We start from the raw sequence: 14138 nt of genomic DNA on the forward strand, positions 1-14138 counted from the left end.
TGGGATTTATTGTTTTTGAATAGCGCTAACACACAACCTAATACATTAATCTGCTATTAACTTGCTGAGCATGCTGATAGTTTTGTTAAGGCTGAAAATTGAGATTGTCACAGTTTTCCCAGGACGTCTGGCAACCCTAATGCAGTTCCCTGAGACATTGTTTACTTCCAAGTCAGGTTACCTTGTATAGTTTGTTTCCCATGTGCAAAAGGGTCGAGTCCAGCTGCTGTTCACATTGACATTTTCCCAAGAAGACTTTGTTGTTCACACTTCACACCAAACGTACCGAACCGTACCGAGTGCGGACCAGACCCTCTAAACAGACCCAGTGTGAATACAGACTGATTTCATTTTGAGGTGATGTGATTTTTTGGATGGATCTAATGCTTTGAAATTGTTGGCTTCACACTTGATACAGAACTGTAATATGTGATTCTGTGTTACGTTTTATTGTGGGGATTGTACAAGAAAAATTAACCTTTTTGTGCAAGTAATTTACAGAACTGCCAGTGTGTAGTCATAAGGAGCAGGTGACAGCATGCTCAGTGCAGCCACAACGGTGCTCAACAGCGCCCCCTGTTACAGAAGGTGGTTAACTATCTAACTCATGGCCTCTGCTATTACTTAGTTGCATAAATGGTCCACAGGCACAACCCTGTACTATAGATATAAACACACAAACACTGCCTTTTGAATTGTTTTTGCTTGTTTATTACCTTTTGTTTTCTTTCTTTTTATTGTAGACCTCACGCTTCCAAAATGTGAACCCAATTTGGATGTCCCCAGCCAAATAGCAGGTAGGCTTATTTGCCAATGTGGTAAAAATGTGTTATTTTTTGTATTAAAATAGTAGTAATAAAGGAATTGTACATTAATTACTGTGGATATTGTATATTTCTGTTATTATTTGTTTATTTAGCAGACGCCTTTATCCAAGGCATGTAAGTCGCCTTTTTGAGCGATTTTTTTGTTTTGGTGCCTGGTTTTTAACATCAAGAATATACTCTATTGGTGGTACTCAATTGTGGCCCTCGATCCATTTGTCCTGGTCTTTATTCCAAGCAGGTCCAAAATTAGTTTATTGCCTCTTAACAGCTTCAATTAACTACATTAGAACATGCTTGGAGTAAAAACCTGGACTGGATTGGATTTCGAGGGCCAGAGTTGAGTACCACTGCTCTATATTAATTTTCTGTTTAACTGTGGCTTCTATTAACAGTTAACACTTAGTACTGTAATTTAGTTATGTGCGTTCTTCTACAGTATGAATACTTGTACAGTAGTCTCCACGTATAGGAACACCTCCTAAGAGAACACTTTGGCTAAGATAACAACCTTGTGGTGAAATTGATTTTTTCCCCCATTGTTAATGCTGCCCCTAAGTAAGAATATTAGAATAAACTATTTAAGTTTGGGCAAAATTGCAGGTAAGGTATCCAGACTACTAATTTGTCCAAATCAAATATATGCAGAATAAGTGATTTAGCATTTTACAAAAAATAAATAAAGTGCCCGAAAACACAAAAGAGAAATTTAGCCAAGTGTTCTCCTCATGGGACTATTGTGTTTTGGCTTTGCCTCCCAATTCGAAACTATCCTGCAGCTATTTTGAATGCATAATTAGTGGAAGTGCTTCTTTTCAAATGTTGGTTTATCAGACTGTTGCTCATTACTGTACGTAGAAATCAATGCTCTTTACCTAATTATAATCCTTGCCGCTGTTACTGTAGCTCTTAATGGGAACTATAGAATTTGGAACTGAAACCAATGAATGACATGGTCGGGACAAAAAAATTAGAAACATTTATATAGACGGACTGACCCTCACATGATTGATTCATTTGTTAGGCCAATGGCATCCCTGGCATGCATTCTGGATTTTCAGTTGTTATTTAGTCATGATGGGTAAAACGGCATATCTGACAGACTTTGGCAGTGGGCTTGTTTTGTATTTGTGTTTCTAAATCTGAATACACAAGGAACAGTATGGAAAGTGATGACGCCATGGCTAGTCAAGAAAACATTTTGCTGTGAATTTTCATCCTCAACTTTCTTAAAGGAAAGGAATGGTTACAATTTAATTTACTGTACCCAAACTGGTAGTGTTATTATTATTATTATTATTATTATTATTATTATTATTATTATTATTATTAGTCACATTTTACTGTGCCAGTTGTAATCAATGGAGTTTTAAACATGGAAGTAAGAAGATTTAGAGCCATCTTGTTTGACAGTCTATCTTTTCATTGTTATGGAGGTATCCCGTTTACCCTCTTCCCAGCCCCTTGTTCCTGCTGAGCAAAACCCAATAGTAATGGCAGATGAATGCTTGTACCAACCATGCCACGTGCTATTCATTTTTTTTTAGTTTGTAGTTTTTTCTCTTTCATCCAAAGTAAACACAAGTGATCAGCCAAGTTTTTTTTCTTTTCACCGTCTAGTAACAAAAGGCACTAGTATGAAAAACATGAAAGGATCAAGGTGTTAAAATTCTCCATTCACTCGAGAGAAGACTGCTTTACTGACCTGTCTAGAGCTGCCTTTGTGTTTGTTTGTAACGTGTCAAAAGCTGTTTTCTATCGTAGTTGGATATAGAGAAACGAGTATGTGTTGGAACTTCAGTTGTTAATTCAATTTATAGGAAGGAATCAGAAATATAAGTTTGAACCGTGCTAACCTTATGCAGGCATTTGAATTTTACATATCCTGATTTCACCTGGAGATGTGCGTTTCTTGAGCTACTGTATTGATTCACGTTCTCCCAGAGTATTGAGATGTGAAGAATGTTGCTCTTTGTGTTTTGTGTTTTTGGTTGGATTTTGCTTAGTTTAAAACCCCACCAAAAAATCCTAATAAAGAGCCCCACCATCACAACAAAGCAAAACACAACAAAGAAAATAAACTATTATGCAGTCAGTAATACTGCTTTGATTAAAGGGAAAACAATGTAAACTTGGAATTCATAGAAGAAATTAATGATTTCCTAAATACAGGTCTGTGAAAAACATGCATGGGGAGATGCTTGAAATAGTATTCCTCATAATTTTGTTTAATTTATACCTTTTCATATATTACAATGATATAACATTTGCTGTGAAATGCTCAATAAATATAAAAAATTTTAAAAAAAATACATTTTTTATTTTTATTTATTTATTTATTTATTTATTTATTTATTTTTAAGGTAACTTGAAAAGTTAATAGTATTATTTGGGGGACCCAGGACACAAAATGCAGAAAATACATAATTTAGAAAATACAGAATTCAGACAACCCATATAAAGTTGAAGAATGACTGTGAACTTTCAGTGACATTAAGCATTTGAAACAATGCTGACCAGTACTGTATGTATCGCAGTGCTGGGTGAACAGTTGGACCAAGCTTTTGCATCTGTCCATATTTTTACAGCAACGCAAACATAAGAAAAGGTACTGTAGCTGTCTACAGTAGGGTTACATACAAGTACGCTGAAAGGACAGAAAATGTTTTTGGCGACTCAAATTCAGACCCGAAAATGTATTATTTTTTTTAACCGTCCCCGAACCGCAAACCTAGAAAAAGTTCACATTCTGACCCGACCCGCTTTTGCGGGTCACCTGCGGACCCCGTGGGTACCCGACACGATGCAGGATTCTAACCCCCTCAATACAGCTTCATCTCCATGCCTACTATTTAAACCACTTCTTACTTTTTTAAAACTGTAAAGGCCTTACAATATATACTGTGACCACCATTGCTGAGACTTGGAAACAATGGTCCTTCAGCGCTCATGAATGGCTTCCATGTCTGCACTGCATTAAGACACATGGAAGCAATCGTGGCGGAAAGCACAAGAAAGGAGAGGATTTTTTGCTTAAGCAATCACTAATCAAGCCTAGTGTAATTGAGCAGAAGGCTGAGGTAGCCCCCCCCCCTTTCTCTTAAAGGCTGAGTCTGGTGGTCGAGTGCGAAGTGAGCCTTAAACATGGAAAGAAGCAGGGGAATCTTCTGGGGTGCTGCTTGACAGAACCAGCTGCTTTGACAGGGGGCTGCCAGCATGTTAACCGGGCCCATTCTTTGTTTCTTAAAGAGCAGAAATTAGACAAAAAGAGAAGGCCATGGTTGCTTTACAGGTTGTTTTATAGAGAGAACCAGCCATTATTCTACTACTGACTGTAAAACGTTTTCCTTTTCAAGTTACGTTAGCAAGCCTTTTCTGGTCTTTTTTTTTTGTTTAAACTTCAATTAAAGGGATTAAAGAAGAGCTATAGAGGTATTATGGATGTGTTTAGGAAATAGTCCCTGTCGCCAATTGTCTGTTTGAATTAGCCACTATAAGCCCTTCGATAGGCTCCTTTTATGTTTTGTTAACTACTGCAACAATTTGGCTGATGACTATATTTCTATGTATGGTAAAGACTATAAAATAAATTAAACTTGCATCGTAAACACTGACACCTATATTTGACATGCATACTGTAGCCAGAAATGTTGGCAACCTGTTGCAATATATGAAGTATGTATTGTTAGTGGAATTTGATATGCATGCCAAAAATGTTTGCAGTTTTTTTCATATGCGAAAAACACCTAATAAAAGGCTCGCAAATATTTATGGCTTTACAGTATTTATGAAAAAGGATCAATGTTTAAGACTTACGCTTTCATTTTAGATTTAAACTGCTGTATTGACAGCCATACAACCTAATGATTGTTAGTATGCAAATTTCAACCTAAGGGTTTACTGAAGTACAGTATGGCACAGCAATCGTCCGGTTTGGGAACCTGATTTATATTTGCTTATGGAAAGAGATGTGATTTATTAATTTGTTTTTTTTAGCAGGGATTTGGAACGGAACGGGACCGGAACGGTAAACGAATAAAAACCAAAACTTTTCATAGAACAGAAACAAAAAACGAAACAATTATTTGTTACGTTCTGGAATAAATACGATATTGAAGATTTTGTTTATCGGTTAATATCGGGTTTTTTTTTCTTTCCCTTTCAGCCTCTTCTCTTTGTCTCTTTCCATTGTTTTCAAACATACAATCATTTGAAAAAAGCGCTCTTCCCATGATCTTACACCTCAGTAGTCTCATTACATTTAGCTTGCCTTTTTTCGCGCAGCTAGCAGCGAATCAAATAGCACTATATTTAATTAGCCTTGAGTTCAGGCTTCTACCTTCTGCATCCACATTATGTGATCAGTATTGTGTTCACTCAAAATAAACCGTTTTTGATCCCCTGCTACTGTATATGGACTACAGTGCTGTATATTCCATGATGTGTCCAAGCAGCTTTTGTGCCCGTCTGTTTTTTCTACAATGTAATATTCTTGAAATGCTACCTTTTGGCTTTAGAACAAGATCGATATTGACTTGAGGCCTAAACTCGGCTTTCACAAGAAGAGAACAGTCTTTTGAAAGGAACTTCCTCGAGCCCAAACTTTACATTATTTTTCCATTTTAAAGGAGAATGCCTTTTGTGGTTTGTTTTTTCTTTGAGCAGGGAATAGTTTAGTGCCACTTTTTAAGAGCTATGGCACCCATAATGCAGCTCGTACCACTACAGATTTCTGCCGAATGTTAAACACATGAAAGGATTATGTGCTACGGATAGAAATGCAAGATGTGAAACCACCACTTCTAAACTCATGGCAACATCAAGGAGACATTCCGATGTACAAATTAAATCAGTATAATTTATTTCAAGGGGTTATAGGCAAAGAGCTGTTTATTGACACGTGCATATGGAGAGTATGTTTGTTTAGGCTCAAGTTGCATTTTGGCCACATGTAAGCTGTAAATCTAAATCTAACCTCCCTGTGCAGTGGCAGAGTTTGACAACAAATATAATGCATGTTTTAGGGGGATTTTAGCTGCAAAGTCTAGTCTATATATTGATGGTTGCTAAATAAATGGTTTGTTTTAATATTTCATTTAGTTACTGTAATAACATAAAAGCATACAGTATAGTAGATTAACTGAAGTACTTTTATTAACAGCTAGAATATAAATTGGTCTGTCGCATGGTTTCCTGACGAAGCACAAGATATATCGAGTTCAGAACAGCATATGCCAGCCTTTCTATCTTTATAAACAGCTTTCTTCTGTATCCTTGAATATTGTCTGTATCCAATTTTTAAAAAACTGCCATTTATAATGAATCCAAAATATTTGTGAATAATGAAGTACACACATCACAGAAGAAAGCAGTGAATAAGTAATACATTTGTACTAAACTTGTTAATCTCATTGAGACAATAGCATTACATATAGTATTGTACTCTATGTAGAAATAGGATATTTAGCCACCAGGCAGGAAGTTTTAAACGCCTGTTTTCATGTTGCTGGCGCAAGAAAAGCTCCAGCAACATTAGTGAAAATGGTTACTCGATTCACATTGACCACCCCTTTCCCATTTAAATAAAAATAAAATACTACTGCAAAAATACTACCTTTCCCAGTGCATCTGGGCCATGTCCCTCATTCCTGACTCATATCTATCATTGATTCGTTCTGAATACTTTTACACCCACCCCAACTACTGAGTGGCAGCACATTCCTAAATTTCTCGGCTTGCGAGATTTAACGCGAGATTACAATTAGGAATGGATGCTTGTTCGCGGGATTTAAAGCTGTATTACAGTTAAGATACGGATGATTTAAAACAGAATTGCGAATTGTGGCAAAATGTAAAAAAATGCTTAACACAACAACCCCAGAAGAATGTGCCGTGACCATAAGGATTTCGTTGTTAAAGACAGCAAAGGAAAGAAGGTACATCTTTAAGTTACTATACATATTTTGACAGAAAAAAACTCCCAAGCCTTTTGGAAAGTAACCGAAAACAATGATTTCATACAGTATATAAAAAGTGAAAGCCCTGGGGAAAAAAAGGATTTACATAAAACTCAAAAATAGCTCAAAATAAGCACTGAAAAATCAAATTAATAAAAACAGAAAAACAGAAACCCTAAATATACTGTACACGTACAGTAATGTACCATTGGTCTGTAAAGACGTGTGTATCTGCCTGGTATTTCACTGTTTGAATGGGCAAAGGCAGGGACTACATACTCTTATTGTAGACTACTGTGTGTCTCAAAAAGTTGTAGACAGATCCAGCATTCATTTGGTTAGCAGACAGCTCGGTAGTATCGGCACCCAAGCAACGTGTGTAATGGCACTCGACTGAGGATGAGAGCAGTGTTTGGCAAGTGATGTGACCCTACAGCTCATCCAAAGAATAACACAACTTTTTGACCCCTAGTGCTCGGCAAACTTCCCACACAAAGCATCACTTCCTCAATGATTTTAGAGATGTGGGTACTTATGAAGCAAATATGCATGCTTGGAGTAAGTGAAAGGCCTTGCTGTTGAAAATAAATTAAGTTCAAACGCTGCATACCAAATAAGCAGTAATAGAATTCGCAGAGGTGGAAATAGGAGTCTTGTTGCAGAGAGAGCTGTTTGTACTGCTCAAGGTATTGCTGTGTGACCCTTGGTTGTGAATCAATATGAACTCTTCAACTTGAAATGGATCAACTGCTATGCAATAATGTTCTTATTTGCATCTACATTAAAATGATAAAGGACTTTCATAGGGGATGTGCATTTTGGTACATTTTTATGAAAGTTTAAATGCTATGCAGTGTCAGCATTTAAACCATATCTACATACACACACACACTCTTTATATTACATTCTGATGTATACTGATACCCCTGGTTAGTATTTTCTAAGCAAAAAAACCATAAATAAGCACATAACGTTTTAACATCTGAAAGACTTTAATTACAAAGTAAAAAAAATATTCTCAAAGTATATATTGAAATGTTTATTAGAGCTGTCGAGCGATTTAATTAATTAATTAAATAATAATCGTGATTCATTTTGAGATAAAAAAAAAAAAATCTGTTAATCTTGTTTTTAAGAGCATATTTAATTGATACAGTTACTGCATCAATCACATTTAAGTTTGTTTTATTAGTAGTAGTAAGCAAAAAGTAACGCAGCGTAAAAACCCTGTTTTCCTATTTATGGATTCTCTTTATACAGTGCGTTTGCATGAGCATGAGAATTCCGATATTTTTCGGAAAACTAAGTTTTTCGAAAACTAATTCCGATATCAAGTTATGTAAACACAGTTTTCGGAAAACTTATTCCGCTAGCGTACTGCACGTGGTTTTAGAAAACAGAGAAAATAATAATAATCTGTAGTCAGTCTGCATGCATCTATTTGTCTAGTTAGGGATAAAGTAATACATTTGTTAAAGTCTGTATGTATTTGTTAATAGCCCATACTGAAGCAGCAAATGTTTTCTAGCTTTAAAATGACGTGATAATTTAAAATAATGTCTGCAAATAAAACTGGTAATAACAGGAGGAGCTGTTGGAAAGGCTGATTGCACATTGTGGGGAATCTGAATAGAGGTATAGGATAGTAATCTTTGAATTTAAGACCTGACACTTCGATAAAGCACTATTGGATTGGTCTCCGTTCTATCGCAGAAATGTCCGATCTGTTCAAATCGTACTTGGGCTACTACAGTACTTTGCATGCGAAGATATCCTACATTTTCCGAAAACTTCAATCCATGTATACTGTTGAATTCTAATTAGATTTTCTGTTGTTAATCACATTTTAAGAAAATCAGTTTTCTGATTTCAGTTTTCTGAAAACATTGGTTTTCGGAAAACGCTTTGTCATGTAAACATACTGATTTAGTTTTATATTTATTTACAATCCCGCATTGTTGTGAAATTGTTTGAAACAACTGCTAAATCACAATGGAGTCAGTTTATTACTCACTGCATTTACAACTATTAGTTTTCTTTTAAAGTTTCCTTTATTCATAAACTGATGTTTTTCATTGCTGCTTAATAATAATAATAATAATAATAATAATAATAATAATAATAATAATAATAATAATAATTTTAAATTCTCTTTTATTAATTAACTTGAAATTGCTTAAGCAAAACATTCACTGAGTAACGGTTGTATCTTCCATAACTGTAAATAATATTGTTTAAAAATAAATGTGGTTGAAATAAAACAGAACTACAATTTTAATGGGTCTGCAGTCGATAGCTGTCCAAGAGCACGTATTGTATTGTTGTCTACAGTGGTGTAGTCGAGGGTATACTCAGGTAAACGGTGTTTACCCACTTTTAATTTCTGCAAAGCACATTGTGTGCAGATATTCGTTCTCCAATACGGACATTATTAATATTAATATCGGCATTCTGTTCTGACTGATGCAAATCTTTGTTTCTCTGTGTTGCTCTTGCTGAGCTCACCTGTAACTCGAGGCCTTTGAAGACCTGCCACTTCTCCTACTTACTGTGAGTATTGGCCAATTTTATAAATGTACTGAATGTAAAGTTACTGTATTTTGTAAGGTGTTTCTATTTTGAAAGCACAGTGATTTTTCAAAAAGTGTAAAAACTATATTTGTGTGTGTTTGTCGGTATGGGGATGGGAGTGAAAATGTGCTCCGGACTTTGACCTTGCTGTAACCGAGAATATTGGACTGTCACTAAAATAATTGAGTACCCCTGGTATATGGTCAAGTATTACTAAATATCACTAAAAACATAACACATTCAAATTCATGTAGTCACACAAACTTTACATTAAATTGTTAAAAAGAGATGCCTGGCCTACCTGTTTGAAGTATGTTATTATTATTATTTGTTTATTTAGCAGACGCCTTTTTCCAAGGTGACTTACCGAGACTCAGGTGTGTGAACTATGCATCAGCTGCAGAGTCACTTACAATTACGTCTCACCCGATAGACGGAGCACAAGGAGGTGAAGTGACTTGCTCAGGGTCACACAATGAGTCGGTGGCTGAGGTGGGATTTGAACTGGGGACCTCCTGGTTACAAGCCCTTTTCTTTGACCACTGGACCACACAGCCTCCATGTCTCGGAGGTCCTTTACTTTAGTGCAGTAGTTCCAATATTCAAACAAAAATTGTACAAAACATAAACGGCCGTTCGGTCCAAAATCATATAGAACAATTTCAAGTGAAAAAGCCATCTGCCTATGGGAAGATTGGGGAATGGGGTCCAGGAGTCTGTTTTACAGTTATTGTTTTTCAGTTATTGTTTTACGTGTCGTCACAGTATGGGTCAACAAATTTCATCACATCTCGAAATCCATCACCTTCTACAAAGCTAAGTCTGGAAATTCAATGACCGCTTGTCGTAAAAAAAACTGTTATACAATAAAATCCAATGTAATCGAGGTGAATTGTGAGATTTATATAATTGAGAAATTATTATAATGATTTAATACGACAGGTTTCATTGTCTTTTGCAATATGTAGTGACTTTAGAGCTCGGTGAACATAAAACTACTCAAAACATACTTAAATAAGACGGCCGCGTAGTGGACAAAAAGTTGTATTTAAAAATATATTTATTTTTCAATTGATTACTGGGATAATCTTACATCGATTTCAAAACCTGCTGCATTCACAATTCACCCACACTGTCCTCGTAGGGGATAACTTGATCATGCGCTGTTCGTCCCACTCTATAGCAAATGTTATGGATGTTTGCTTTTTACTGCCATCAGTAGCTCCATCCATTCATTTCAAATGGTGAAACATTGAACTTTGTGTTTTTGTGGTACGCCAATTTTGTTTTTGCATAATTTAGATACCATGGTTTTCTCGTCAAGTTCCTCAAAATACTTCCAAATGTTGCTTCGCCTCGTTCCTTTGTTTAGAGATGCCATTTTATTAAAAAATAACAAACGTCAGAAAAAACGCTTGTCATTAACTCTATTACCACGTGGACTGGATACCATGTCACGCCTAGTACAGCATGAACAGAGTGCACCACTGCAGTGCCACGCTAATCGAGGATAACACCAATTAGAAAAACTACTTGGAGGCAATTACCAACCCCCCTTCCTTTTTGTAATATCCGCCTTACTCTGGCACCATCGCATTCTGATACACGACGGACTACTGTGCGATAAATTACTCAAATTAATACATAAAAAAATATGCATTTGGTTAAATTTGTCACGTGACCGGTTATACGTCTATCATATTATTAAATGTTTGACCACTTCTTTAGAGTTTATACATTTTAAACATTTAGAATTCCCATCCCTAGACTTTCAGTGAAAACAGTTTTCCTGATCTGATCTGATTTGGGGATTGTGGTACAGTATTGTAGCTCCCTGGGCAGGGTATTGCAGAGCTTGAAATATTATAAGCACCAAAACCTGCAGCTGAATCAGAAACAGGCAACTGGACAACCAGAGACACTGGTGGCTTCTAAAACACACAGCTGCTCTGGTCCTGCGGTGCCTGACTCTGTTCTACAGTAGCAGTTGTTGCGACAAGGGCAGGAGGTTAGTGTGTGTGTGTGTCTGTGTGTGTGCGTGCGTGCGTGCGTGCCTTAGAGAGGTGAGTGAGACCTACACCACATTGAGGAATGTGAAGAAGGACCACAGGGTGAAGTGTGGAGAGCTGGTTTCTGTATAGTGGATGCTCTTTTTTTTGTGAGAAGTTGTTTCTGTGCATGAGGTAAGCGCGTGTTTTCTCTCTCGTTTTCTCTCTCCTTCTTTCTCCCACGAGAGAGTGCCAGCAGTAGCTACAAGAAGGGCATTGTGAGGGCCGCAGCTGGCAGGAACTCCCACCGTTTCTGCTGGTCCTCGGGCTAGGCTCGGCCAGACAAGAGAGGCACTCAGACTGCTGCTTCAGCAGGCCTCAACTGTATGCTGTGCTGGGGGAAGGGCTAGGGAGGATACCATGAATGATTCTGTGATTTTTGCGATGCCTGTTTGTTTGTGTAATGGGGCATTCTGATGAATGTACATTGTGTGGTACGTTAGAAAGTAATCTGGAATAGAATAGAATATATACTTTATATATTTTAAAAATGACATTGAAATAGCACAGTGTTTGTAATGCAAGAGGCTTCAAGAAACACACGTCATGGGAACGCATGAGAAAAACTATTTTTGCACCTCTCAGCCACCAAAAAGCGCTGTCTCTCGTGCCACTTCACTTGCTAGCTACTGTTATCGCTTGGTGAAAACAACTACCTATAAGTTATTCTGAGCAGATAGTGATGACTACTAGTGTCTAGTTGCTGCATTTTTTTCTCAAGTTCTCAGGGAGATATTACTAAGTGCCTTAGAATAAATCAAAATATTTAGGCTTTTATTTACATTGTCATTAATTAAAGAAAATATTAAATCTATTTTGAAATGTTATAGTTCAACTTGTGTTGAAAAGAAAAAAAAATGCTAAGTAAGCCTACATTTTGATTTTTTTTTAATTTACAATGTTCCTGGGTTTTTTTTTATTATTATATTGTGCCAATTTGTAGCTTTTTTTTTTTCTGAAAGCACTGTGATTAAAACCATTTAGAAAAGTTGTTTCATATTTTTTCATGCATTCTAGCTTCATCGTTGCTGTCAGTGTACCAAACGCTTTGTTTTTATAAAAAAACTAACTAACAAATTACAGATTTTTAAAACCGAAAAATTCAAAATCAGTTAAAAAATAAATCTGAAAATTAAAAATAATAAAATGGATTTCATAGGGCCCTACAAATGATTGAGAGTATAGGGTATTATATATGGAGGCATCTGTCTGTCTGTATGCCAAAGTTGCATTTCATTTAATGGATGTATGGTAGGTCATGGTGGTTGTATTGTACTTTTTTTATGCTAATCTACTTGTAGCTCTAAATTTGTTTTTGCAGTCGTGGCAGGGGATGTATGTCACTGATACTTGTCAAAACTGCTGAATTACCTGCACTTTATAGAGCTAAATTCAGCAATTGGTTGCCCCAACCTGGTAGTTAAGTTAGCAACACAGTACTGTACCTTGTTCCAGCTGCATGGGACTTCTGCCAGTGTCTGAACATAAACTTGACCTGATGCATACAAGAAAAACGACTGCAGCTGCCTTCAAAGAAGCAGTGCTTTGATTAGTGTCACACCACAGGAACACAGTCATTAATACTGATCTGAGAGGATGACCTGTTTACAACCTAGTTTAGCAGTTAGTTTTGGATCAAAGCCCATCTAGCTCGGAAGATTTAATGGAACACTTAGCAATTGTTCACGTTTCAAAACAGTTTGCTGTTTTGAAACTGGAAGCTGCGTTTCCCGACTCGATAAAATTGACAAACTTTGAATTTAGACCAATTTTAACCGGACATGTTTTCCCCGGACATGTTTTCCCCTGATCTGACCCAAGAAAGGATCCAGATGTTATGAGTGGAAGCAGCTGCAACATGCTGGTCCTGAAACTCGATTAAGGCAGGACTGGTTGTGGTTTTGCCGTCTCCTTATGATTTTCACATGAAACGTACTGTAGGCTAATCAGTTTGAAAGATGCATTGGCTCATTTTGGTTAAATATGTTTGTGTAGTAACTAGGACACTAGTTCCCACACAAACTATGCACCAGGATAAAAAAAAAAATCATGTTAATGTTGAAACACTATAGTACTGTAGTGAAGGCATTTTGTAAAAATGTGATGCAATTTTTTGGGAGCGACAGCACAAATTTAGTAACATTGTCTTCCTTTCCATTGTAAACCTTTTATGAGTAGTGAAACAGCTTCTTCTGAATGCAAGCCCCCTGCTGAGATTTCAGTATTTAAAAATACTGCTGCAGTGTGCTGATGAGTTGTGAGATCCACTAGTCATCTTGTGCCTTGGTGTGTCTGTTGCACTGCACTCTTGAGAGCACAGTGCAGGGATCAGCTTTGATGGCAAACCAGATTTTACCCATGTGACTAGAGTGGAAATCAGTCACAAGAGACCATTTGTGATAAATAGCTTTTTATTTTTGTGGATCTTTGTTTGCTTAGATAGCTTGGCTGTAACAGAACAGCAGCTTACTGTATGTGCATCTTTGTGGCTTTATACAGATGAGGAAATGGAAACGATTACTGTACAGGTGCAGGGGATTTCCTGTTTGGCAGGTTCAATGTGCAGCCCTTTTCCTAAAGCATAAAACTCCCCAAAATGTACAACTGTTGAATTTTTCACCGAATTGAATACTGTATGCTTAGTGTGCCGCGTTTTTGGTTTTTAGCTTTAAAAAAAAAAAAAATCCAGGAATTTTTGGGAGTTTATTTTACATATGTTAAAATAGGGATACAATCAG

General features: G+C 36.6%; 1 protein-coding gene across 10 annotated transcripts in view; it reads left to right on the forward strand.

Moving 5' to 3' along the window:
• The window catches only part of LOC117399506 (triple functional domain protein), a 213941-nt gene that overhangs the window by 63460 nt on the left and 136343 nt on the right, over positions 1-14138 (forward strand). For 9 of the 10 annotated variants that reach the window (XM_059022279.1, XM_059022281.1, XM_059022276.1 and 6 more), the window contains exon 2: positions 744-797. The exons of the other annotated variant lie outside the window; for it this stretch is intronic. Coding sequence is in view for 7 of the 9 variants with exons in the window: in XM_059022281.1 (XP_058878264.1) it covers positions 744-797 (54 nt within the window). In the remaining 2 variants the exon portion in view is untranslated. The remainder of the gene's footprint in view (positions 1-743; positions 798-14138) is intronic. 10 annotated transcript variants of the gene reach the window in all.

The sequence above is a fragment of the Acipenser ruthenus genome, chromosome 4 (assembly GCF_902713425.1).
Source record: "Acipenser ruthenus chromosome 4, fAciRut3.2 maternal haplotype, whole genome shotgun sequence".
NCBI classification, from domain to species: Eukaryota; Metazoa; Chordata; class Actinopteri; order Acipenseriformes; family Acipenseridae; genus Acipenser; species Acipenser ruthenus.